This window comes from Elgaria multicarinata, chromosome 9 (assembly GCF_023053635.1).
Source record: "Elgaria multicarinata webbii isolate HBS135686 ecotype San Diego chromosome 9, rElgMul1.1.pri, whole genome shotgun sequence".
NCBI lineage: Eukaryota > Metazoa > Chordata > Lepidosauria > Squamata > Anguidae > Elgaria > Elgaria multicarinata.
The window spans coordinates 46,943,302-46,970,270 of NC_086179.1; the positions used below are offsets into that span (position 1 = coordinate 46,943,302).

The 26,969-nt window shown below is 43.3% G+C and overlaps 2 protein-coding genes across 2 annotated transcripts in view; one reads left to right on the forward strand and one right to left on the reverse strand.

The window, feature by feature from the left end:
- Positions 1-1,964: 1,964 nt before the first annotated feature.
- Positions 1,965-20,282, forward strand: MGAT4C (MGAT4 family member C). Its single transcript, XM_063134986.1, has 4 exons — positions 1,965-2,066; positions 4,341-4,493; positions 13,854-14,001; positions 18,606-20,282. Exons 1-4 carry the CDS (start codon positions 1,965-1,967, stop codon positions 19,760-19,762), a joined length of 1,560 nt encoding a protein of 519 aa, XP_062991056.1. The 3' UTR covers positions 19,763-20,282.
- Positions 20,283-22,814: 2,532 nt separating this feature from the next.
- Positions 22,815-26,969, reverse strand: part of NTS (neurotensin) — a 54,130-nt gene continuing 49,975 nt past the window's right edge. Inside the window, exon 5 of the mRNA XM_063134702.1 lies at positions 22,815-22,827. The gene's annotated coding sequence lies outside the window, so the exon portion shown is untranslated. The remainder of the gene's footprint in view (positions 22,828-26,969) is intronic.

Below are 26,969 nucleotides of genomic sequence, written 5' to 3' on the forward strand. Positions count from 1 at the left end.
GATGAGGGCTAACAAACTGAGACTCAATCCAGACAAGACTGAGGTACTGTTAGCGGGTGGTTCATCTGTCCGGTGAGGTGATGTTTGCCCTGGATGGGTTGCACTCTCCCTAAAGGATAGGGTCCGTAGTTTGTGGGTGCTCTTGGATCCAGAACTGTCACTTGTGGCACAGGTGAACTCAATGGCAAAGTGCACATTTTATCAGCTTAGGTTGATATACCAACTACGCCCTTATCTGGACAGAGATAGCCTAGCTCCAGTTATCCATGCTCTGATAACCTCTCGCTTGGATTACTGCAATGCATTATACGTGGGGCTGCCTTTGAAAACGGTCCAGAAGCTTCAGCTGGTACAAAATAGGGCAGCCCGTTCACTAACAGGGACTGGCCAGCGAGATCACATTACGCCAGTCCTTTTACAACTTCATTGGCTGCCAGTCCAGGTCTGGGCCCAATTCAAAGTGCTGGTATTGACATTTAAAGCCCTAAACCGTTTGGGGCCAGGTTATTTGAAGGAACGCCTCCTCTCATATGTACCTACCCGGACCTTAAGATCATCTACAGGGGCCCTTCTCCGTGAGCCCCTGCCAAAGGAAGTGAGGCAGGTGGCTACTAGGAGGAGGGCTTTCTCCGCTGTGGCACCCCGGTTGTAGAATGAGCTCCCCAGAGAGGTCCGCCTGGCGCCTACACTGTACTCCTTTCGTCGCCAGCTGAAGACCTTTTTATTCACTCAGTATTTTAACACTTAATTTTAACTTAAATTTAAATTTTACTGTTCTAACTCTGTATTTTAATCTTATATCAATTTTGCTGTGTGGTTTTATCCTGGTTGTGCTTTTTATACTGTATTTTGTATTTGTGTTTTCACCTGTTGGTTGTTTTATTATGGTTTTAATTTTTGTGAACTGCCCAGAGAGCTTCGGATATTGGGCGGTATAAAAATGTAATAAATAAATAAATAAATAAATAAATAAAAATAGTATTGCTGTTACCATCTCTAATTCTCCATAAACAAAACAGTTTAGTGAACAGCGGGACCAGCTTAACATTTTGCTGTCCAAGGCAAAGAATGAGATGATGCCCCTCCAATTCCATGTACAGAAGCTGACAGGGCTGACACACTGGCAATAGGTCAGCTTCTTCCATTATCCCTAAGAGAAGAAGGCTAGTTTCAGGAGTGCAGAGCAACCCTTAATGGCCCTGTTCAGAAAACTCCGTGGGTGAAAAGCCAGTCCACAGGTCCATGGAATCCATATAACTCAGAAGAAGCCAGTCCACTACAGAATCTGTAGGTCAGACTCATAGGAGTCCAAACTGATTTGAATCCATTGTGAATTTCTCCAACACCCCTAGCAGGAATATATTGTTAAATACAACATGGGTCCCTGTAAAGTAGAGCAATGGTTCTAAGCTCAGCTAATGTCTGAAGCAGATCTCCAGGAAGAGAAAATATATTTTTATTCATGCTCTACATCTCATTCATAATTTTACAGACCTCTATCAAGCCTAGGGATGTTGGAGCAATCTGCAATGGATTCAAATGAGTTTTTATTTCTAGAAATCCGACCTGCAGATTTTACAGCAGACTGGCATTTTCCAAGTCATGTGGATACCATGAATTTGTGAAACAACTTTTCACTTGCAGAGGTGTGTGGGGAGGAAGGATTTACGTAAGTTTGCTACTTGTGCTAATGCCTACTTGCACAAGTTAAACAAAATTCTTGCTCGTCCCTCAAAAATAAATAAATGATTCCATCAATGAGCAGCCGATGCAATGAAAGATGTCTGCAAAACACAGATGGAACAAATAGAACAAAATCCCTGCATCCCTGAACATGCCCCTCCTTCTTTATTACTTCTAACCCTAGAAGTCCCATACAATGCCATCTTTTGTTGTATAAAAAGTAGGGCTGTGCACAGACCCCACCCCCCAATCCACTTCGTGGCCCGATCCAGAAAATCCAGATGGGGTCTGATCCACTTCGCGCCGCTCCACCAGTTCCCCACTCTGCTCTGCAGAGCGAGATCCGGCTTTGCTGCCGTCGCTGCATGAACGGCGGTGCCAGTGTTAGGTAAGCCACCCCCCACCCCCTTACCTGTGTCCATCGTCATGGGCTTCAATTGAGGCCCCAGCTTGAAGCTGGAAGAGGCCTCGGCCTTCACTTCCAGCTTCAGCCGGGGCCTCAATTGAAGCCCGTGACGGACGCAGGTAAGCCTCCCTCCTCCCTGCCTCCTTACCTGGCTCCACCGTTGCTGTTGCCGCATGGATGGCAGAATCGGCGGCACCAGATAGGCCAACCCCCCCCGCCCCCTTACCTGAGTCCATTGTGGGCTTCAATTGAGGTAAGCCTCCCTCCTCCATGCCCCCTTACCTGGCTCCATTGCCGTTGCCGCAGGGACTGCAGCGGCGGTGGCAGCGCCAGATGAGTCCCCCCCCCTTACCTGTGTCCGGAGCTCCAGATTGAGGCGATCCTCTTCGCCTCGATCCGCAGCCCCCCGACTCTCTTCACCTCCACCTTTTCTGGAGGCGAATCAGGCCGCCTCGCTCCTGCTTCTCTGAACCAAAGGGAAGCAGAGCACAGCCCCAATAAAAAGGTGATCTATCACTTTTAAAATCACAGTAGCTTTTTTTGGCATTTTTTTCAATTCTACAATATCCTTTTAGAGATGGGACAACCACAAAGAATATGCAGTATTCCAAATGTTGCTGTAACCATAAATTTAAATATAGCATTATGAGATTTTTCCCCCAGTCCCTTTTCCTCGTAGAACCTAGCATTTGAATTTGAACATATTAAACTGTCTCATGATGAGCCAGACTATTGGTTCATCTAGTGTACAGTCTGTTCTCACTGGCAATGTTTTCCCACCATCTCAGGCAGATGTCTCTCTACAAATTGAGATCTGTTTTGTCTGGAGAGGGTGCGGATGAAACCTGGAACCTCCACCAAGGAGCACAAGTGCTCTGCCACTGAGCTCTTTCCCCCATCCCAATTTTGTATGCCCTGAAATTTGCACTGAGTTTTGCTGCCACTAAAATATACCTATGTGAAATGTATCGCATGTGGCTGATAGTCATCATTTTGTTTAACACAGTGTAAGCAACTGGGCCTTAATCAAGATCAGGGCTACCACACATACGTGTGTTTTGGTGGGGGAAGTTCCCAGCCACTGAAATAAAAATTACCCCCACTCCACCACCACAGTAACTTTACAAAGAGGGGGTAGGGTAGGGATTTTTCTTTTCTTTTTCTTTTTTTAGTCCCCGTGGTGGTATTTGAAGGGGGAAGTGGCTGAATAAAAAGACTTAAAACTTCCCTACACATACACAGTGATCCCAATCTAGATCGGGACTCCACAGGCTTATTAAAGCAAAGAAAATGGAGGAGTTATTTGCATGTTATATAGGGTGACCATTTGAAAAGGACAGGGCTCCTGTATCTTTGACAGTTTCATAGAAAAGGGAATTTCAGCAGGTGTCATTTGTATGCATTCAGCATATTGTGAAATCCCCTCTACATCACAACAGTTAAAGCTGCAGGAGCCCTGCCCTCTTTTGGATTGGGTCACTCTAGTATAGCTCCTGTACCTTTAGCTGATGTGATGAAGAGGGAATTTTACCCGGTGCTGCAGGCATACATATGACACCTGCTGAAATTCCCTTTTCTATGCAACTGTTAAAGACACAGGAGCCCTGTCCTCCTTTCCATATGGTCCCCCTAACGTTTTATATTAAACATAACATGTAATTCTTTGTGACCTTTCCATTGTCACCCTGGGATCGTTTTGGTTAGTTACTACCAACTGAGAATACATTAGCTATATGCAATATTGGAATTCAGCTGAGAATCATGTGTTTTAATATCTGATAAAAGACTTTAGAGATATGAATAAAGTAACCATATGAATAATAAGTAGACTGATAGGGGGTTGTCTCAGTTGGGTCCACACATACCAAGAGACTATTTTTCCCTTAATGTGTTACTTGCATCAAGGGGGTCCATGCCTAGGAAGAAGAAGCAGGACACTGTTTCCTCTGACACACACCCCACCCCCACTAATGTCCAGCTCTTTGGCATGGGCATCTGAGTAGAGAATCCTGCACATGTAAATAGCAATTTTGGTAGATGCCATGTAGAAATGGCTTTGAACCATATATCACATTTCAAACCTTTCCAGGTTTGTGAGCACTAAACAATGGAATTTATGGCAATTCCCAATACTGACATGAAGTACCCAATGATAAACGAGTAAACCTGTTGTAAGAAATGTCAAGGAACAACAGCAAGTCAATCAAGAGCGTTCCTCAACAAATTTCACTGTTTTTTTCTTCTCTTTTAGGAGGTGTCATATGCCTTTCTCCATTTGAGACTCACACTGAAGCATTGGGACAAAATGAGGTGCTTACGAAAGAGATCTGCGGTATCCTTTCTAGGAGTCCTGGTCATTTGCTTGTTGTTCATGAACGTATACATTGAAGATAGCTATGTCTTGGTAAGTTGAATACAGTGGTGCAAAAAAGTAATGTGTAGGCAAATTGGTGCCCTTGGGCACCACTGTCCCCTGGGACACCTTTCTTGTTGCCTGCTGAGTTTCCCTAGCCCTCCATATATATATATATATATATATATATATATATATATATATATGGTTGATATAACATCAGAGTTTCTTACTGGCAGCTATGATGGCTTGAAAGCAAAGCAAGGGCCTCTGGCTTTTCCCATAATCTTTCCCCACAGGACAGACGTGGGGCTCAGAGTTTTTCTTAGGAAATGAAGATGGGGGGCTGCTGTAGGATGACGCAGTGCATCCATTTTGTGATGGTGCCCAAGACAGTTTCTCAAGTTGGGCCAAATATGCCCATGAGCCCAAAAACATTTCCTATCTGTGAACTAGGTAATTTTAGACCAGGACTTACGGGCAGGAGGCGGGATTTAGACAGCCATGCAAATTACTTCAGTTGTGAAGCACACAATTAACATGTCTCTTCTCCTCCGCCTTAGAGACATGTTTCTCCAGGACAAAATGGAGTTGTCTTCCATTGCTTTGATGCTAAACACATGTATTTGAAAATAAGTGCGATTTTCTTGTAGAAACGGATGATATAGTTTTAATAGAAAAAATGAGCATCTATAACCACGTAGCGGCTATCTCCTGATACCACCCTCTTTTTCTCTTTTTTTTTTTTTTGCTGCACGCCATATGCTGTTCTGTGTGCCAGTGGAGGCTGGTGGCTCTGATGTCAGTGGGACAGTGAATCTGCTCTGAGTTTCAGAAACAGTCAGAAATCTAAAAAGACCTATCCAAGGTGCTGATCCCATCTTGGAGATAGGTTTCAGTACTATAGATAGCTCCTTTCAAGTTCTGACTGAAACCTGGAGCAGATTTACCACCCCACTGACATTGGCGACACCAGCCTCCACTGTTTTGTGTAGTCATGACAGGGAGGCCACTCATGGCAGCACCAGTTTAATATATAAAAGAGGCTACACTTTCAAAGAATAGGTAATCAAAAACAAATTAGCAGACTTACACACACACACACACACACACACACACACACACCAAATGCAGGCATGTAAGGATGGGCCTAACATATCCCAAATGAGTCATAACGTTTTTGCAACAGTGTGATAGCTTGCCCAAAGGGAGATCTGGATTGTTTTCAACTGCTTGTGAGCCATGGTAGGGGACTAGGGGGAGTGGACAATTACTTATTGCCTAAGCAAGAGATGGAGAACAAAGATAGCTGTCACTGTTGGGACCGTTCTCTTCACTCCTGCATAATTTATTGAACAGATGGGGAACATTAAAACACATGTGGAGCATTAAAACATCAACCTCATTTGCACATGCTCAGTATTGTAAAAGTTGGCATCTGTCAGAAGCTGTAGCAATGTTGCAATCAGGAGGCTTCTGGCTGCTGGCTGCTGGTGCTGAAAACATACTCGTCTTATTTGTCATAAGCTGGGGTCATTCACAGCTCTGCTGGTCCCTACGTGAGAAAGAAAAGAGCAAAGCACACAAGAACGCAAACAGCCTTGTTGGCTTAGACCAAAGATCCATCCAGTCCACCATTCTCTTTCCAACAGCAACTAGCCAGATTATTCTGGAAGCAACAATATGCATACAAAATGGATGGGCTGCTTTTTGTCCATCTCTCCTGCTCACCCAAGATGACTTCTGTAGCTTCTTCTTCTTCCATCGAAGGCAGATAGCTAAAGTACCAAGTTCCTCAGCTTAGAACAAGGCTGGGCAATTTGTGGCCCACCTGATAATTAGTCCAATAATTCCCATCAGCCCTCACCATTGGCTTTGCTGGCTAGGGTTGATGGGAGAGTTGTAGGTCAAAGCAGCAAGTTGCCCTTCCCTGCCTTAGAAGGACCGAGCAATTTACTCAAATGAAATCACTGTTCAAATTGATTACCCAACCCATTTTTATTTTATTTTTAATATACCACTGGTAGAATTTACTAGGGATGTGCCAAAACCTGCCCCCTATTTTCGGGAACCTTTTTCTCTCCCTGCGAAAGAGGCATTATTTTTTTCTGCTGCTTTCACAAGGAGGGGGAGAATTTTGAAGAATTCTCTCCTTGGGGAGGGGTACAGCATATCCACATACTTTTTAGAAGTGTAGTCAGTTGTTTAGGGGTCTTCTTTCTATTTAAAACATAACAAAATTCCCCTAGCACTTTGAGGAGCCAAGCAATTCTTCATGAATGCCTATTAGAAACCATGTGACCTCCCCCTCTCCAATAAACATTCAGGAAGAACTCCTGGGGATCCAGCAAGTACTGGGGGGGGGGGTGTTTTTAAAAAAAAAATAGAAAGAAGATCCCCTCAAAGCTTCTTATACTTATGTAGAAACCCTGCCCCCTCCCCAAGAAGAAAATTCTCCAAAATGCTCACCTTTGCCAGCCTCTTTTGCCAGAGTTTTCATTTTTCCCCAACCCCCCCCCCCCCGCCCCAAGTTGTGAAAATGGGATCTTCAAAATTTTCAGCATGGCACAAGAAATTGCTTTTGTATAATGCTGTTCAGGCTTCAGTCAACAAGACATTTACTACTAGAGAGTTCCACGCTTGGTAATATTTTAGTATTCTGCTTGACTTTTGATATATAACTTCCTCTAGTGGCTCTGCTTGCATTAAGATGTTGTGTGGGATTTTATTTATTCACAACCCCTCACTTATGATTAAATTGGGCCTGGCTTATAACATATTTTCTGTCACTCTTGCTGATGCCTCCTTAGGTTTGCTAATTGCTTCAAAATCCCCCAGATACATCACAGTGCTTTTTTATTTATTGAAGTTTATGCTGTTTCTTTTTTGCTTGTTTTCAGATCTTTATATGAACTTCCCAGATGGCATGATTATGTCTTAGGCTTAATTTATATATAATAAAAGGTGTTATTTTTCATTGTTTCTTTCAAAACAAACTTAGCATATTTATTTACAGAGCCACAGCTATGTTTGCCTAGTTTTCTTGCCCTATCCAATGGCTAGGTTTAGACATAGAGCCTGTTCAGACAACATGCTAAGCCATGGTTAGACATGCCCTTTTGCAGCCTAACCGTGGTTAGTGAGCATGTTTAAACTGTGGCTATGTAGCCACCACAGTTAGGAATGGTTCACATGACACACTAAGCCGTAACGTTTAGCTCAAAATGCTTAACCATCATGGCTTAATGTGTCATCTTAATAGGATCATTATGGCTTAACATGTCATGTGAGCCATTCCTAGAACCAAAGTGCATGGAAAATGGATGGTTTTCAGAACTCTGCAGTGATTTCATGGATAAGTGAAATCCTCATACCTCTGAATACCCATGTGGTTGGGGAAGTGATAATGATAAGGGTAGATATACACCATCAAGGAAAGTTACAGATCAGGGGTAGGCAATGTATAGCCCATGAGCTCCATGCACCCCTTGCTCCACATGTGCCCCTATCACAACCTCTGTGAATTTAGGTGGGAAGGTTTTTTAAGGACACATTAGTGCTGCAGAATAGGGGTGTGCACAGACCCCCCGCTCCGCTTCACTTCCAGATCCGTGGTTTGTGGATCGGGCCGCTTCGCTCCGCCCCCGCTCTGCCCATGCCCGCTCCGCTCCGCTGCAGAGCTCCGGATCCGGATCGGAGCTCCGTTTCCCCCCCCCCCATAGGCTTGCATTAAGCTTAAAAAGTATACAACTTTTTTTCTGTGAAAGTTAGAAACCTCATGTTTGGCACCATGACACCTCATAGAGGTATACACACGCATGCCAAGACTCAAGGCAATCCCATCATCCCCTGAATTTTGGGGAATTTATGAAAATTGGGCACCCCATTCACACCCCTTTCGATAGCTCCGTCAATGTGCACATTAAAAACCTCAAACTCGCCACCATGATAGCTTATCCAGGGACACACACGCACGCCCAGACTCAAGGCAGTCCCATGATCCCCTGATTTTTTGGGAATTCATGAAAATCCAAAACCCCATTCACACCCCTTTCGATAGCTCCGTCAATTTGCACATTAAAAACCTCAAACTCGCCACCATGATAGCTTATCCAGGGATACACACGCACGCCCAGACTCAAGGCAGTCCCATCATCCCCTGTTTTCTGGTGGGGCTTAAACCTGCAGACATCTCAATGGGGCCATTTCAAAGGAAATCCCAACATGCTATGAATTGGGGAGTAGAGATAAACCTATATGAATCTTCTTCCACACTTGAAAAATGGATTTGGAACTTCCAAAACTCCAAGTGAGCGCAGGAAGGACTTCTCCCCTGAGTCAAAGCCAGACACACACAACATCCCTGCGAGGCGGGCAGGGGAGGAGAGAGGGAAGGCAGGCAGGCAGCAGATATTTCTGGGGGCATAAGGAAGTGAGCCAAGGATAAGCCAGTAATGCATATAAAATGGAATAAATAAATAAATAAACAAAGGAGGGGTGGAATTAAAAGCAGCAGTTGCTGAATAAACAACAAGAAGAACTTTAAAAAAAAGGCTATATCTGTCTTTTACCAGCAATAAAAGTGCTGGTAAGTGCTGGTAACGTGCCCAGGGGAGGGGGAAGAAGCTGCCAGTTCAACTCATGAAAGCCATTGCTTCACCACGAGAGCCGAGGAGTAGAACTGTCACTTCAACTCATGATAGGCATTGCTCCACCGGGTTACTCTCTTTGGAAGGCTCTGATTGCCCTCCAAGTACAGGAGAGAGTGGGGGCACGTCCACATGGGATGCCCTAGGGGAGCTCATCCCCTTGCACCACATCTTTTCAGTTGTTCCCCAAAGTTAGGGTGGGTAGCAGTGCTGTGTTTCTATCTCTTATTATTGGCCTAGTATATGATTTCAGGTTGTGTTTGTGCATTTGGTGGGGCTACTGTTTGAAAAAACACTGGGAAAAGTCCGTTCAGACTAAGAAAGAGAAGTTCCCAGAATCCCAAGTTACCCGTTTTGCCTATCCCCTCCTCCAACTTTGGGATCATGTGATCATGACCGGGAGTTGACTCTGCCCCTCAGCCCTTCGGAAAAGGTATTTTCCCGCCATTTTTTTTAAAAAATTCTAGCACATGAACCGCACCACGCAGAGAGCTGAGAGTAGTCTCAAAATGACCCCCATCCACGACTCTCTAAGCACAAGAATATTCAGAAATATAGCTTCAACAACAACACAGTTATCCCCCTTTCTTTTCCGCAATGCAATCCTATGGGCGAAATGTTTCAAGATGGCGATCGGATCGGACCGTGGAAACTGGAGTGCTCCGAAAATGGGTGCTTCTCTTCGCCTTGCTTCTAGGGGTCCGCGGTCCACTTCTACTCCACCTCTGGGCAAGGCGGAGCAGGCCAATTCACTCCTGCTTCTGCGCTTCTAATCGGAGCGGAGCACATGCCTACTGCAGAACACTAAATAGGTCATTTTGGCTTATTTTAAAGCTAAATTTGACCCGTTTAGCACTCCATAGTGCTAACATGACTTTTTAAATAAATAAATGATTCGTGGTGTGATCCCCTGAGCCCACCCCAGTTGTCCACAACTGATATGCATGCAGGATAGATGTCAAGGCTCAGTACTGTTGGGCAACTGCTGAGGTCCATTGCCCATTGGGGGCCCCACTGAAAATCCAAAGACCCTGGCTGTGCTGCTCAACCCCTTTACTCTTGCTGTCTACTCACCCACTCTTTCTGAATGAGTAAGGCTGTTTGTACATCTGCCTTTTCTCTAGGGATTGTCCTGGGATCATTTATTTATTTATTTATTATTTAATTACATTTATATACCGCCCCACAGCCGAAGCTCTCTGGGCGGTTTACAACATTTAAAAATAGTAAACATTAAAAGTATACAATTTAAAAACACACACACATTCAAATTACACACAGGGGATCCTAGGAGCAGGCAGGGACAATCCCTCTATTTTCCTGGGATAATCCTTAGGTGTAGAAAGTGCCTAAGTAGCTAGGGGAGTGATGAGGAGGAGGAACTTCTGCATATTTTGTCCTCTTCCTCTGGGAGGTGGTGAACACTGGACCCAGAAGGAGACTTAAGCAAATAGGCAGTTGCTGGGGGCGAGGGGGAAAGAGGGTGTGAAAAGGGCTGCAGAAACTTTGACCTGGCCACCTGCTTGTGTAGAACTGAACCTTCTACAAATGTTTCAGACAACATGTGGAAATTAAGGATTGGATCCAATGTTGATCATCTGCTGGCAGAAATGGATTTCCCTACCCCCTAAAGCCCCCTGTGGGCCCCCTAAATCTGCTCCAGAGGGTTGAGGGACATATAGGGATCTCCTCTACCCTGAAGCTCCCTGCACAAGTGGAAGTCCCATTGGAAGAGTGGAAGCCGTATGTGATGTTGGATCCAACCCATTGACGTCTTGGGATTTTCAAGACTTATTGAGAATTTCTTCCATTTATCCAGCTGGGTGCCATCACCAAAGTTGCTTAAGAATGCAGTCTTATCCATGCATACTCAGAAGTAAGCCCAATTGTGTTGAATCGGACTTACTCCCAGGTAAATATGCATAAGATTGCAGCATAAGAGTGTTTGCTACATTGATGTTGCCATGGAAGAATGAACTAAAATCGCCATTTCAATGCAGGGCCTCCTTTGAGACACTACACCAAAGTCGCTTTTGCATTAATATCCCCTGAGAAGGAGACTACAATAAAGGAAGATGAAGCATAGCTTTGAGATGTATCGAAGAAGACACTTGCACAGGAGATACATATGAAACACTCTGCAGCATCTTTCATACAGTTAGAATTTGTATTAGTGGAATCACATCATATACTTGCTTCAAAGGTCTATGAGGCTGAGGCTCTGGTCTTGATCTTGACTGAAGGCTGCTGAAGAAAACTTTTTTCTCCAATAAAAATAAAAATGAATGAAATGAAATGGGGCAGGAAAACATGCTTCACAGAGGAGTTGTTAGATAATTCGTTACATTCTAATAAAAATGGAAAACTCATTAATCTCCAGACATGTTTATTTATTAATTACATATCTGAATAGTCTAAGCTCTCTGGGTAGTTCACAAAAAATAAAACCACAAGGTACAGCATAAAATATAAAATATGGAAGCTTAAAACTACCAAAAAAAAAAAAAGCACAACCAGAATAGAACTGAATTGAAATGCAGAGATTTAAAATATGGATTTAAAATAGTCGAGCTAAAAGACTAGGATGCCAAAATGCTAAAATTCTGGGGAAATAAAAAGGTCTTCACCTGGCACTGTAAGAACCAGGTGACGCTCTCTAGCAATTTCAGTTTTTAATTATCTCCCAGAGGCTCATCTACACGGGCACTTTACCCTGGGGTAGCTTCAGAGTGGCAGCAGTTACATGATGCAGCTGCCACTCTGAAGGGATCTAGGGGCAAAGCCCCAAAGCTCCTCACTAAAAAAGTTGGGTACTTATCCTGACTTTTTTTTAGCTTGAAGCCAGGCTCCGTGCCTCTGTGGAGCCTTTTTAATAAAAATAAAATATAATTTAAAGAGGGTGTTGGAAGGGGGTGGACAGGGAGCTCTGGACTCCACACTGTAAATAAATAAGTATTTTTTAAAAAAAAAAAAAAAGAAAAAAAGCAAGATGGGAGGAGAAAAATGAGGCAGCAGGGAAGCTGCCACCACTGCTGGGACAAGCACCAGGGAGGGGGAGGAAGGAGGCAGCCGGCTCTCCTCTCTCTGAGCTCGCTCTGGCTGCCCCATTCCTCTCTCCTCCTGTTTTTTCCCCCTTATTAATCTGTAGATGTGAACCTTCGCATCTAAAGATGAAAAATTAAAAAAAATGGAGGGGAGAGGAACCGGGCAGCTAGAGCGAGCTCAGAGGGAAGAGAGCGGCTGCCCAGTTCCTCCCCTCTTCTTGGTTATGCCAGCGGCAACTCTGATTTGGTGCTCCTTCCCATGCAGATGCTGGGAAGGAGCACCAATTCGGGAGCCCAGGGTCTCGGGGCCCAGACTCAAGGCTGTCAAGACAGAGGCCAGGATGAAGCAATCTATTCATTTGTCTGTCTTAGTTCAATGGAATTTCAATTAGCATTTACAAAACATTTACCCTCCTCACCCCTGTACTTGATACATTTAAATTCTGTTTATGCAACATAGGGTCTCCCGCCTCCCACCCACCCACCCCCAGGCAAGGGCACAAGCTATTACTTTTTTAATGCAAGGAGGTCCCTGAAGGAGAAAAGGTGGTCACATTAGATTGGAGCCAGACTTCGTTAGTTGACTTTCATTTGCATTGAAATCAATAGGAATTAAGCCAAGGCTAACTCATCCCATTGATTCCAATGGAACTCAACTAACCCTACTGGAGAAGGAGGAAGGAAAGCAATGTGGCAGAAGGCTTAGACAGAGGGATGGGATAAAAATGAGGGTATTTGCAAGAGCAGATGAAGTTGTTCAGATTTCAAATCAAGACCTCCATCACACCAGCATTTTATTGCACTTTTCTCCTGCCTTGTTTACCGTTTTGACCCGTGACCCTCACATGAAGTCGTTCCTGTCCTGCAGTCATCTCACCTCTTTACCTCTGTTTTCTGTGTTTTTCTGGGGTGGGGAAAGTGCAGTATTTTTTCTCCACATGGGATAAAACCACCCTCCTGTCCCTGTGTATTGTTGTCCTCATCCTATGTTGTAGAACATCCCTTCAGGGGTGGGGGGTGCATTGTAGGGTGGTCTTGCTGAAGAAAGAGGTGGGTGGCGGCGGTTCTCCAGCTTGCTGTGTCAGTCAAACAGATTTTCACTGCTCCAACCCCACTCTCATTGCTCTATCATCCACCCGTTTCAACTTCCCTCTCTTTTTTTTGCCTGCTGTAAGAGGAGCCCAGCCGATGGAACACTAAATTGCTAAACTTTAGACAACAAAACTAGAGCAGGAGGGAAGAGGTGCCCATATTCATAAGACTGTCCATCAACCACAAGAACCAATTAACTGAAGGGGGAAGGAGAAGGGGTGGGGTGGGGCAAGGATACCAGGAAGAGCGAGCTGGTGCAGGTGAAAGGTAAACAAGGAGAAATAGTGCAACAACACACACACGTGAAAGTGAATTGTGCTTGATGTGCTAATGAAACAGGTGGAAATCATGGATGCATACCAGGAAAAAAAAGTAGGTGTGATGGAGCTCCAAGTATTGGGGAGATAAAGGCATTTTTGATGCACATGCTAAAATGCATCTCCACCTGGAACCACCTGTTTGATTATATATGGCACAGCTAGATTGGGACTAAAAGACAGCAAGTTCTACACACTTTTACAGGGTAGGATTGTGTTTGCTTCCCTACATTTCCCTGCATTCTTCACATTAGCTACTACTATGTATGTCTTATATATCTATATTTCTGTTTCTCTCCCAACTGCTAGGATGGAGACAAACAGTTAATCAGAGAAACAGCAACACATCAATTAAACTCAGAACGATATGTTCACACTTTTAAAGATCTGTCCAATTTCTCAGGATCAATAAATGTTTCCTATCGCTATCTGGCTGGCACACCTTTGCTCAGAAAAAGTAAGTAACTGAACATGTCGATTTCATTAAAGCAAGATTTTTATCTCATCTAATTGTAACAGTCAGAGTATAGGCTGCCAAGTTGGGTTTGCTGCTTTATAGATTTCTGGGGAAGAAGTTTGAACTTTGTATTAATACATTTTCCTTTTCCACAGAAAGAGGTCTTCATAACTCATGAGTTGAATGACATTCTTATGCTGTTTGTAGAATTGATCCTTAGGTCAGACAGGGTTCTGCAAAATCATGGGCAAAACAACTCTAAATTCAATATGTTATCCCCCTTACTATTGTACCTTACAATGACTTAAGAACAAATTTATTTTAACTCTCAACTTTTCCATCAAGAACTTTAGGGCAATGAAAATACAGCTATCTTATCTTACCCTTGCAAAAAGCCTTTGAGGAAGGTTAGGGAGAGGGGGGGGGGGCTTGGTTCGCATGACATGCCCATGGTTGCCACTTTGCATATCCAAGCCCAACTCAGGGGTTGCTGTATAATGCAAACCTGACAAGTGTGGGTTATGCCAGAGTTAAATAACCCACACATGCCCATGGTCCGTTCTTGTTTAACCTTCACATAACCCATGCTCACTGGGTTCTCATGACATGATAACCACCAAATGGGGTTAGATATACAAAATGTGGCTGTGCGCGCGACATCCTCAACATGTGTTAAATACCCCATGGTGGGCCGATCTATCATGCAAGCCAGGCCAGAAACAGATTTTTCTACAGCCATCCAATGAGATGCGTATCATATGAGTGAGATGAATATGAATTTCCAACATCTAAACCACCTAATCACAGAGTCACGTGCACTGAAATGCACATGCACCTGAAAGTCAAAATTACTGCCTTTAAAACATAGGCGAAATTAACAAAACCTGAGAATTGTTAGACTTTAAGAATGATCCTATGATTTTATAGTGGTTCCCTTGGTTTCACTATCCCAAGAATGTGTGTAAGCTCTTCATTTTCATTTTTTCTTGTTCAGATGAGAAAGTCACCTTTGGAGTACATTTCATTACTCCTGTGGGCACACAAAAGTATTAAAAAGTGTTAAGATGCTATACTGTCCTAGGGATGTAAATTGACATTCTCCTAGGAGATAGGAACATAAGCAGATCACCTGGAAACCTGAAGGTTTATTGATTCGATTCTAGAGTTCCAAAAATTCCTCTCCAATTTTCTCAGGACAGTTTCATTTCAAAATATATCCTTACAGTACAACCCAGCCAAAATGAAGCACATTTAAAATCCATTGATTTCAGTGGAAGAGATTTAAGCACAGTTGAGCTCTCCTACTGAAAATGATATGACCTTTTTTTAACAAAAATGCAGAGGTTCAATTGATTCAGGGTCTTGCTTTTTCTTTTTTGAAGTGTTTTTGTTAAAAAGAAAAAAAGAAAAGAAAAGGAAGCTCATCACTTCATACTTTATTCCCTAATGGGTTGAGTTGTAAACAGTTTTTAAGCCATAAATTTGATTTCCCCGTTCCTTTGTCAGATTGTAGGTTGTTAATATTTTAAATATAGTTTTCTTGCTAGCATCTTTGCACACATTCATCTTGACTTTTAGTCCATTTCACACTACTTCTTGCAACTTATGTTTAATGCAATAGCTTCAATATGCTACTAATACATCTTGCTGGAGAAAAGCTATAAAGCTTGCTCTTTCAGCATACAGGTTATAGATTACTCTTGATGTAATCCAAAGTATCAACCAACTAATTCTGTGCATTCAGGAGAGATTTGATTTAGAACCCAAACAGCCAGCAGCTCTCCACTACCATGATTACCTCCTGTTGAAATACACGAGAACATAAGAAATGGCCTTATATTGAGTCAGACCATTAATCCATCTAGCCCAGTACTGTTGACAATGACTCACAGTGGCTCTCCAGAGTTTCAGGCAGTAGTTTTTCCACCCTTTCCTGGAGATGCCATGGACTGAACCTGGGCCTTCTGTATGCAAAGTCCCCACTGAGCTACACCTTCTCCCTCAGGGTAACCAGCAGGGCAGGCACTACCATGAAGCAGAAGGATGTGGGTGAAGACCGGTGCCTTCCCCTCCAAAGGGTCAGCCACTTATTGGACCTGCCGGGCGCCTACATAGCTGGCCAGCAGGACCAAGAGGCATCCACTCACTTGCCTTATGCCTCCCAACCCACTTGTGCACCTCCTGCCCCACTTGACCAGCCAACCCAGCTGGCCCAGCCTGCCTGGCTTACTTTTCTTGGTGTGCGTACATGCGCCCATCTCATTATCACACTGCCTGTAAGGTGTTCCAACCTTCAGGAGCTGCGCAGTGCTGTGCAAGGTCAGGTGAAGTATCGCAAGAGGTTCCACTACTTCCCAACCTCACACATGAACAGCACGGCTCCTGAAGGTGGAAACACTATGGGGAGCATGCTGGCAAGGTGGTGTGCACACCCACATCAAGAATAGCAAGCCATGTGGCAGACAGATTGGGTGGGAGGAGCAACCCAATCTTCAGGGGTTGACCTGCCTTGAGCCAGGCGTGGTAACCAATAGGGGTGTGCACAGACCCCCCGCTCCGCTTCACTTGCAGATCCGCCATTTTCCGGATCGGGCCGCTCCGCCCCGCCCCCGCTCCGCCCACTTCCGCTCCGCTCCGCCCGGAGCTCCGGATCCGGATCCGGAGCTCCGTTTCCCCCCACCCCATAGGCTTGCATTGAAAGCTAAAAAATTATACAACTTTTTTTCTGTTCAAGTTAGAAACCTCATGTTTGGCACCATGACACCTCATGGGGATATACACACGCATGCGAAGTTTCAAAGCAATCCCATCATCCCCTGATTTTTGGCGAATTTTTGAAAATCGGGCACCCCACACACAACATCCCTGCGAGGTGGGCAGGGGAGGAGGAAGGGAAGGCAGGCAGGCATGCAGCTGGCATTTCTGGGGGCATAAGGAAGTGAGCCAAGGATAAGCCAGTAATGCATATAAAATGGAATAAATAAACAAATAAACAAAGGGGGGTGGAATTAAAAGCAGCAGTTGCTGAATAAACAACAAGAAGAACTTTTTTTAAAAGGCTATATCTGTCTTTTACCAGCAATAGGGGGACGTGCCCGGGGGAGGGGGAAGTAGCTGCCAGGTCAAGACACTGACAGCCACAGCTCTGAGAAGAAGTAAAACGCTCACTTCGACTCAGAACAGGCATTGCTCCACCACTGAAAAGTGACCATTCACTTCAACTCATGATAGGCATTGCTCCACCGTTTTACTCTCTTTGGAAGGCTCTAATGGCCTTCCAGTGCAGGAGAGAGTGGGGGCACGTCCACGATGAGATGCCCTAGGGGAGCTCATCCCCTTGCACCACATCGATTCAGTTGTTCCCCAAGGTTAGGGTGGGGAGCAGTGCTGTGTTTCTATCTCTTATTCTTGGCTTAGTATATGATTTCAGGTTGTGTTTGTGCATTTGGTGGGGCTACTGTGTTAAAAAACACGGGGAAAAGCCTGTTCAGATGAAGAAAGAGAAGTTTCCCAGAATCCCAAGTTACCTGTTTTGCCTATGCCCTCCTCCAACTTTGGGATCATCATGACCGGGAGCTGACTCTGCCCCTCAGCCCTTTGAAAAAGGTATTTTTCCCACCGATTTTTTAAAAACGTCTAGCCCGCGACCCGTACGATGCAGAAAGTTGAGAGTGGTCTCAAAATGACCCCCATCCACGACTCTCTGTGCACAAGAATTTCCAGAACGATAGCTTAACCCCCCCCCCAGTTATCCCCGATTCTTTCCCTCAATGCAATCCTATGGGCGAAAAGCCGAAAACGCAGTTTGAGCCGCGCGGTTGACCCGATTTTCACAAAAATATAGCCCGCGACCCGTACGATGCAGAAAGTTGAGAGTGGTCTCAAAATGACCCCCATCCACGACTCTCTGTGCACAAGAATTTCCAGAACGATAGCTTAACCCCCCCCCCAGTTATCCCCGATTCTTTCCCTCAATGCAATCCTATGGGCGAAAAGCCGAAAACGCAGTTTGAGCCGCGCGGTTGACCCGATTTTCACAAAAATATAGCCCGCGACCCAGACAACGCAGAAAGTTGAGAGTGGTCTCAAAATGACCCCCATCCACGACTCTCTGTGCACAAGAATTTCCAGAATGATAGCTTCAAAAACAACGTAGTTATGCGCGATTATTTGCCGCAATGCAATCCTATGGCGAAATGTTTTCAAGATGGCGACCGGAGTGCTCCGCCTGAACTCGGAGCTCCGAAAAATGGTCGCTTCTCTTCGCCTTGCTTCTAGGGGGTCCGCGGTCCGCTCCTACTCCGCCTCTGGGTAAGGCGGAGCAGGCCAATCCGCTACTGCTTCTACGCTCCTAATCGGAGCGGAGCACATCCCTAGTAACCAAGGTAATTTCAATAACCATTTGTCATATGACATTATAGTGGGAATGGCTACCCAAAGAAAAAAGCCTAAAGTCCTGCTGATTGCATACAAGCTGCAGTTATTATCATTCAGATAATTTATTTTGAATGAACCAAACACTCTGTCTACCCCCACCCCCCAACAACCCCTTCTCAGTGTTATAGAGTTTCTCTTTAAATGGTTAATTCTCTTTATTTATCCAGGGTATCTTACTATTGGACTGTCCTCAGTCAAACGAAAAAAGGGAAATTATTTGCTGGAAACAATCAAGTCCATATTTGAGCAGTCAAGTTATGAAGAGCTGAAGGAAATTGCGGTGGTGGTGCACCTGGCAGAGTTCGACTCAACCTGGTGCCTTGGGATGGTTCAAGATATTTCCCAGAAATTTGCCCATCATGTAATTGCTGGGAGGTTAATGGTGATCCATACTCCTGAAGAATACTATCCAGTATTGGATGGCCTTAAGAGAAATTATAATGATCCAGAAGACAGAGTGAAATTCCGTTCCAAGCAAAATGTAGATTATGCTTTCTTGCTTAACTTTTGTGCTAACCTTTCTGATTATTATGTTATGTTAGAAGATGATGTTCGATGTGCAAAGAACTTCTTGACTGTCATTAAGAAAGTCATAACTTCACGAGAGGGAACCTACTGGGTGACGTTAGAATTTTCTAAGTTGGGCTACATTGGGAAGTTATACCATTCCCATGATCTCCCTCGTCTGGCCCATTTTTTGCTGATGTTCTACCAGGAAATGCCTTGTGATTGGCTGCTCATACATTTCCGTGGGCTGTTGGCTCAAAAGGATGTGATACGTTTCAAACCATCTCTCTTCCAGCATATGGGATATTATTCATCTTACAAAGGAGCTGAGAATAAACTGAAGGATGATGACTTTGAAGAGGATTCATTTGACCTTCCCGATAACCCTCCTGCCAACCTGCACACCAATATGAATGTATTTGAAAATTATGAGGCAAGCAAGGCATATAGTAGTGTTGATGAATACTTCTGGGGCAAAGCACCCTCAACTGGAGATTTCTATGTGATTGTCTTTGAAAAGCCTATTAAAATTAATAGGATTAAAGTTGTCACTGGGACAGAAGACCGTCAAAATGACATCTTGCATCATGGGGCTCTGGAAGTTGGGGGCAAAATTGTTGGGGGCAAAAAAGGGAGGCAATGTACTACTTTCTTGCGAATAGGGGAGTTCAAAAATGGAAACTTGGAAATTACAGATGTGGAGCACAAAGTCCTTTTTGATATTAACTGTATGAGAATACTTGTTACCAAAAGCCAAAAGGAATGGTTGATCATTAGGAGCATTAGCATATGGACTTCACAGCCACCGAGTCAATAAGGCAAATCTACAGCAGCAGATTTCCCCCCTCCTTATTAGGGAAGTGAGCACCATTGCTTGAATCCCAAATGGTGCCATTCCCTAAAATGACTGACTTGTTTTCCGATTTTTTTGCTACTGACATTGGCAATCTGGGAAATCACAAAACTAACAAAAGCAATCTAGTTTTTATGAGTTCAGTCAGGCAATATACAATGACTACTTTGTTGGAATGTTTGAATTTTATAGTAAGTGCAAACAAGTTCTTGTCCATCTCTCAAGCTCCAAAATCCAGTTCTCTGTTGTTTCCGTCTCCCATTTGAGAAGAACCGATGTACTAAACAAAGCAAATGCTGTTTCATAATTTAAAGGTTTTGTAGGCCTCTGCCAGTATATTGTCAAAAGAATTTGACTCCATCGTATCCACGTATAAATTAAAAATGTGATGGTGCTTTGTGTTTGTACAATAGTTGGTGGCTTGTTTTGTTTTGAAGACCGTTTTGATCCAGAAGTCCTATGAATGCAGCTGGTATTCTCTACTGTGAGCACTGTAAGAAAGCTGTGTTGATACTTACTGCAGCTGAAAATACACATTCTGTTATAAATTTGTAATGATCATTCTGAAAGCCTCAATAAGAATATCCACTATTCTTGATCTCTCAACCAACATATATTGTTCTACCAAGAGTCATTATCATGAAATGATGCACTAATTTCATCTGTCTCCAGGTTCATTCCCCAATATTGAACTAGACCGCATTACCTCTAAGGGCGTGCTTATTGATTTGAGAGTACACCTGCAAAGATATGAATAACTAACTCTGTAACATACATGGTGGTGACTGAGTTCCACTAGTGGCATCTGTTGTGCACATGGAGCACTCACTCCAAGTGCTAAAATTCAACACTCTCCGGACCTGTAATATAGATGTGGAATCTGTTGGGAAATGGGCCCTCTATTTTTTGTTATCTGCAGTTCTGGGAACTTTCATACCGTAAGAATATAAGAAGTTGCCTTATGATGAGAAAGGTTCTTGCTCCATCTTACTTTTACTTAGTGAATTATTACATTTGTATTCCACCTTTCTTCCTTGGATTTATTTATTTATTTATTTATTTATTTATTTATTTATTTATTTATAATACTGGTATACCGCTTAAGATATTTAAATCCCTTCTGTGGTGGAACCTAAGGTGGTACGCATAAGATTTCCACTCTTCCATCCAGGCACTGATAAGACCCAGACCTGCTTAACTTCAGCAAGGTGGTTGCATCATGTGCCTTCAGACCGTACCCTGATATTGTTTTCTCTTACTGTCAGTGGCTATCCAAGGATTCAATCAGATTTTTTCCTGGCCCTACTACCCAAGATCATTTGGGGGGGGGGGGAATATAAATTATGGGTTAAACTTTGGGTGGCCTGTATGCAAAGCATGCTCTGCCACTTAACTGTTGCCCCTCCTTCTAGGAAGGAGGAACACCAGAGCTGGAACCATCCACCTCATGCCTTGGGCCTGGGACCTGGTGGAGTGACGTGTGTATAATTTATTTTCTTGTTTCTGTATTTATGTCTGTATGTATCTATTTATTACATTTTTGTACCACTCAACAGCTGAAGCTCTGTGGGCTATTCACAAAATGGATCCCTGAAGAGCTGGGTAGTCTACAAATCCACAATAGAACTATTGTACATTACAGTGGGGCTTACATAGGAAATTGTCATACTGGCTTGTCCCTCCCACCCGCAATTTTTTGGCCAATGGAAGATCTTCCAGTGGAGGGGCTTATAACAGGCAGCTCTTTCCACCACAATATCTTTGTGGTATTGCTCTTGTGACATAGTTCCCATCATTTTCTCAGCCATTCATATCAGTGTTTCTTTTGTTACTGGATTATTTATTTATTCATTTATTTTTAGGAATTGGTCCTTTACTGCTGTCCTCCCAGTGTTACCTTTTTGTTATTATTGTGGCTGATGTAATCATTATGGGTGAATCCACTGAGAAAAAGAAATATTCTACTTGGTGTGTAAAGTATATTAGAAACATTTTATTGTCTGTAATAGTTTTTGTTTTGCTTTTGAAGAAAATCCATAAATTTGTTATACTTTTTAAAATCCTACTTTTGACATCTTCTGTCTTCATAACAATTTGTTATTCTAACTTACCCCTCCCCCCCACATCCCTTAGAAAGGGGTTATGAATATCATGAGAACTCTCCATTCTCCACACCATCATCCATCTTTAATACAGTTAATGTATAACTGACTTTTTTTTACACATAAGGAGTATTGCTATATTGATAAAGATATAAGGTTCATTGAAAATGATTAACAAGGAATATGTTTACACTTTCCAATACTACCTTAAGAATTTGTAATTTTTACTGCACTGTCCTCCTCTCATGGAAAATGCATGTGCTGTTTTATGGATAAATTGGGGTACAGAGACATGTAGACCAAATGGCATATCTAGAATTCCAATAACAAAACCAATGTTATTGCTATAGAAGAATCTCTGGCTGCAGTCTTGTGTACAGTTAGGCTGCTATATATAATTCACTTTAATAGATTTGGAATGCTCACCTGTAACCATTTGAATTTTCCTTTCCTGTCTCCAGCCTTCCCCTAAAAGGAAGCTTCAGATAGGCTGGCCAGTCTTTCGGGTTGTGCCTCCAAGCCAAAAGCTCATCCATTGCCTTTCTCTCCCTTGATTCCCTAAATCTAGCCTGGTCTGTTTGCCTGTTTTCTGTCTGAAACCCTTAGCTTTCCTGTTTCCCATGATCTAGGTATGCTACTCAACTCCTGTCTTTCCTCAATGAAAAACTCTGCATATGCATTCCTATTGCACAGACCAAGGTGTCCCTGCCATTGAACCAATAAACGGGAAAACTCCAGCATTTATAAAAGCTCTGTGTGTGAATGGAAGTCCTGTAGACCTTTGGTTCCAGATAATAGGTTGATGAAGGAATAAGATGCATGGAAGACACTTTTGAAAGCAATCCATTGACCTCTCCCCAACTATTTCTGAGTTATCTTTTGTATATAAGTTCATGCGACATCTTTTAAAAAAAAAACACCAAAAAACTGCAGTGATATTTCATTTTATTGAGCTAGAAGCAGTTGTCATTGTGCATGAACTGTGAAATTGGCATTTCTGAGCCCAGTGCTGGAGGTGGTCTTCATCGTGACAAGTGATGTCAATTGTGACAGTGGCAGTGATAAATCTCTGTGGAAGCAACAGTAAATAACTTCCATTCTAATATTGATTTAACTGACAGAACGGAAGACTGTCTTCATTACTTGAAAGTTAAGTCTTTATTGTTTATATTACGGTGGAACGAGACGCGTGTTCAGTATTTCAACAAGTGGAGCTGTACAGCTAGGTGCATAGACCCTATCTGAGCACTATGAAGGGGAAATGTTTACCCTTCCTTGACTGAAAGAAGAACTCAGAAAGAATAAAAGCTTGTTTCAGAAGTGTCTCTGGAAGTCCATGTGTTCAATAAACATGGGCTGAATTGGGGCATCATGGTAGTGGCAGGTTCTGCCCCACTCTTATTTATTTATTTATTTATTTATTTATTGACAAGCCTTATAGACTGCTCTTTATCTAGCAAGTTTCCTGAGTGGTGTACAAAATTCAGAATAAAAATATTTTAAATCAAGTTATGTCAATAAAACCACAGCTGGGAACTAAGTAAAGCTTTTTTAAATAAAAAAGTCTGTAGCAGGTGCCACAACCAAAACAACAGTGGTGCCTTCGTGATAGCAGATGGCAGGGAATTCCACGCAGGGGGATCCAGTGCACTGAAAGCTCTACTCTAAGTAGACACTCAGTGGAGGCAGCAGGAGTGTCTTGTCTTATAATCACAGTGACTGGGCAAGCTCATATGTAGGGATGGGTGAAATGGGCGAGCACTTGCCTTGCCACTGCTCCCCCCTCCCGCCCCTGTGAGCCAGGCCATGTGAGCCTCTGCCAAGTACTCATGAGGCTCACGAGTGGTCAACAACTGCCCGCCCTGGCTTCCCTCCCCACTTGCATTAGTGGCAGCCGCTATTTACATGGAAGGGGAAACGCGCAATTTCTGGAGCCTCCAGAAATTGTGTGTGAACTACCCCCTATGCCAATCGGGGCCTTAAAGGCCCTATTAATTCAAGGATAAACCTTTCCCAAGGCTCTGAAAATTTCCCAAGGCTCCAGAAATCATGCCTTTCTTCCTTCCACACTAATGGTGGCCATCATTAGGGTGGAAGAGGGAAGTGCACGATTTTGGTAGCAGCTGCGAGTGGCTGCCGAGTGCTTGCACAAGGCTCATGAGAGTTTGGCTGTGGGTCCATGTTTACTCCAAACATGCCTGACTGCAGCTGTCAGGCTGGATGTGGGGGGTTCCAATGTCCTCACAGATCCAGTTGGGTGCTCGTGACAACACTACTTGTTAGGAAGAAGGTGCTCTCTCAAATATCCCGGTCCCAAGTTCCTTAGCGTTTTATACAGCAATAACAAAACCTTAAACCTGGGCCAGTAACAAATAGGCAGCCAGAGCCATTCCCTCAGCAAAGGTGTTGCATGCTGAGAAGGGCAGCCCCAACAACAGTTAAGCTGCTGCGTTCTGCATTATCTGCAGGCTGCTGCTTCCAGACTGACCTTAAGGACAGCTTCACTTAAAGCATGCTGCTTCAGTCTTAAGGGCACTACCACAGCTTTTACTGCTGTGGACAAGTTTCTGGTACACGTTCTGATACACATCTGCAATATGTCTAGTTTTGTACAGTTGTACAGTTGTAGTCACCTCTCCATATGACAGGAGACCCAGGATTTGTGGGGATCTGCTCATAGGGAGAGATGCCTATGTGTGTGTGTATCTGTGAATACATGTGTGTTTATGTGATTTTTATACCACCTTTCTACACCAAAGTGTACTCAAGACAGCAGTTCACAATTTAATAACAACTATGAAATATAAAATCTAACATTAGAACAGTTCCTTTTAAATAAATTGAAATAACAAACCAGCTAAATTTAGAGAATGGTTTGCTAGAATAAAATCCTGCTCTATTTGTGTACAGCAGGCACATCGCATGGCTGGCTGTGACATGCTGGGAGTTCTAGGACTCTTTCTGTCTAAACATGCATAGGATTACACCCTTAGTGATTCTTCTTCCTGGTGTCAGGGAGAGGGAGCTGTTATAGATACATTTCATTAGCTGTAGACAGTCCACTAATTCAGCATAAGATCAACATGACAGTGGCCTAAAACCCAATATCCAGCCTCTAACAAAATATACACCAGACAGGCTCTGGGTCTTTGAAGACTACAACAATTTAATATGTTTTCAAGAAATGACTTTATTATTCCTTTTTGGGAAATGAATCTGACATACATCTGATTGAGTCAGTTTTCTTTCTGGTCCACTTGTGTCATGCCTATATGTCATGTGAGGTGGCTCTAAAGGATACAGCTCATGTCAGAAGGGTCCAATGAATTTGTGGACTTTGCAGTCAGCATTCCTTGGGAAATGAGCAAAACACCTAACCGATGCAATAAACAGTGGTTGTGGAGATAACCACTGCCTCTTGGATTTCTCAGGCGAACCAATTTTACATGAGCATCTCTACTGGTTATTACAAACATCAGTGGGGTGGTAGTGAGAGGTCTGATGACCTGAATCCACTGTAATGGAATTTCTTATTTCTGCATTGAGCAGGGGAGACATCGCAGCTCAATGGAAATTCAGTGTGAGGGGCCATACTCAACATCGTAAAGCACATGGTACCAGGTTCAATCCCCTGCATCTCCAAGTAGGTCAGGAAAATCTCCTGCCTGGAACTCTTGAAAGCTGCTGCCATTCAGTGTCAACAATACAAGGCTAGATGAATCAATGGTATAAGGCAGTATACCAAATCAGTATAAGGCAGCTTCCAAATCTAACATTTTATGATCCTGTTATGATAAGCTATACTTTAAAAATCGTGACACAAAGCCTAAATACCCACATCCCAAGTAATCTACAAGAACATAGGAACTTGCTTTATCTGGAGACTGACCATTGGTCCATCTAGCTCAATATTGTCAACACTAGAGGTGCAGAACCTCAAGCCCACAATCCAAATCTTTTAGGAGAAAGTCATAATAGAGATAAACTTTGTATTGGAACGGTCTTTAATAGTGAATGATATGGATGTCCTCCTAAACTATTTACCAGTTTTTTGGAAGTTAATGTATGGTCAATGCAAATGGATTTTTTGAGCCCTCATGACCATCGAAAGACTGATATTACTACGTTGGAAGGATAAAAGTTCAAATCTCATAATGCAATGGACTGAGGGCTTACCAACACTATCAATATTTGAACAGGTAGTATATAGGAACCACTTGCAAGTGGATAAAACTATGGATACTTGGTCTGCCTTCCTTGAATGTTACACATAATATCACACACACACACACACACACACACACACACACACACACACACACAAAACTTTTTTTAAAAAGAATGTTGTACTTTATGGAATATTATTTCTTGTTCTTTTTCATTTTTCTTTTCACAATTTGTTTTCTGTTCTGTTTTATTAAATCCATAATAAAAAAGATTATTATTATTATTATTATTATTATTATTATTATTATTATTATTATTATAATACCACCAAAACTGGCCAGTCTGGGTTCCCACCCCATCCCTCCAGGGTTCCCCAGATGCCCACTCCCCTTTTCCAATGATCACCAGTCATTTGGTGGTGACCCAGCTTTTCCCCATTTTTCCCCATTCAGAGCTTTAAGTTTAAAATATACTGGTATTGGGGGTATTTGGGTGCTGCCCTCTTCGGCTTTTACCCTACCCCTGGAATGTGGCCTCCATGAGCTTATCCAAAACTGAATTTGGGCTGCAAAGGTTTCAACCACCCTGGTCTACACTGACTGACAGTGACTCTCTTCCAGGGTTTCAGGCAGGGATCTGGAGATGCCAGATACTGAACCAGATAACTTCAGCATGCGAAGCATGTACTCTGCCACTGAGCTGTGGCCCATTCCATTCCATTGTGTTCCATAGGATTGCAGCTGATGTGTGAGATCCACAGTCCAGATGCACCATTCAGCACTGTGGAATGTCATGGTCTCACTGCACCCCACCCTCATCTTGGAAAGCCACATAGCTCAGCTGCCTTACAACAAATGGACAAGACTGCTGTGATTAGTCAGAGCTGCTGCTCCGTTTCTGGC

Excerpts from the sequence above, each read along its gene's own strand:
- MGAT4C (XM_063134986.1), top strand. The coding sequence starts at position 1,965 with ATGGGGTCTGATCCACTTCGCGCCGCTCCACCAGTTCCCCACTCTGCT. Across the intron at positions 2,067-4,340 it reads GCATGAACGGCGGTGCCAGT|GAGGTGTCATATGCCTTTCT; the intron begins GTTAGGTAAGCC and ends CTTCTCTTTTAG. Across the intron at positions 14,002-18,605 it reads CACACCTTTGCTCAGAAAAA|GGTATCTTACTATTGGACTG; the intron begins GTAAGTAACTGA and ends TTATTTATCCAG.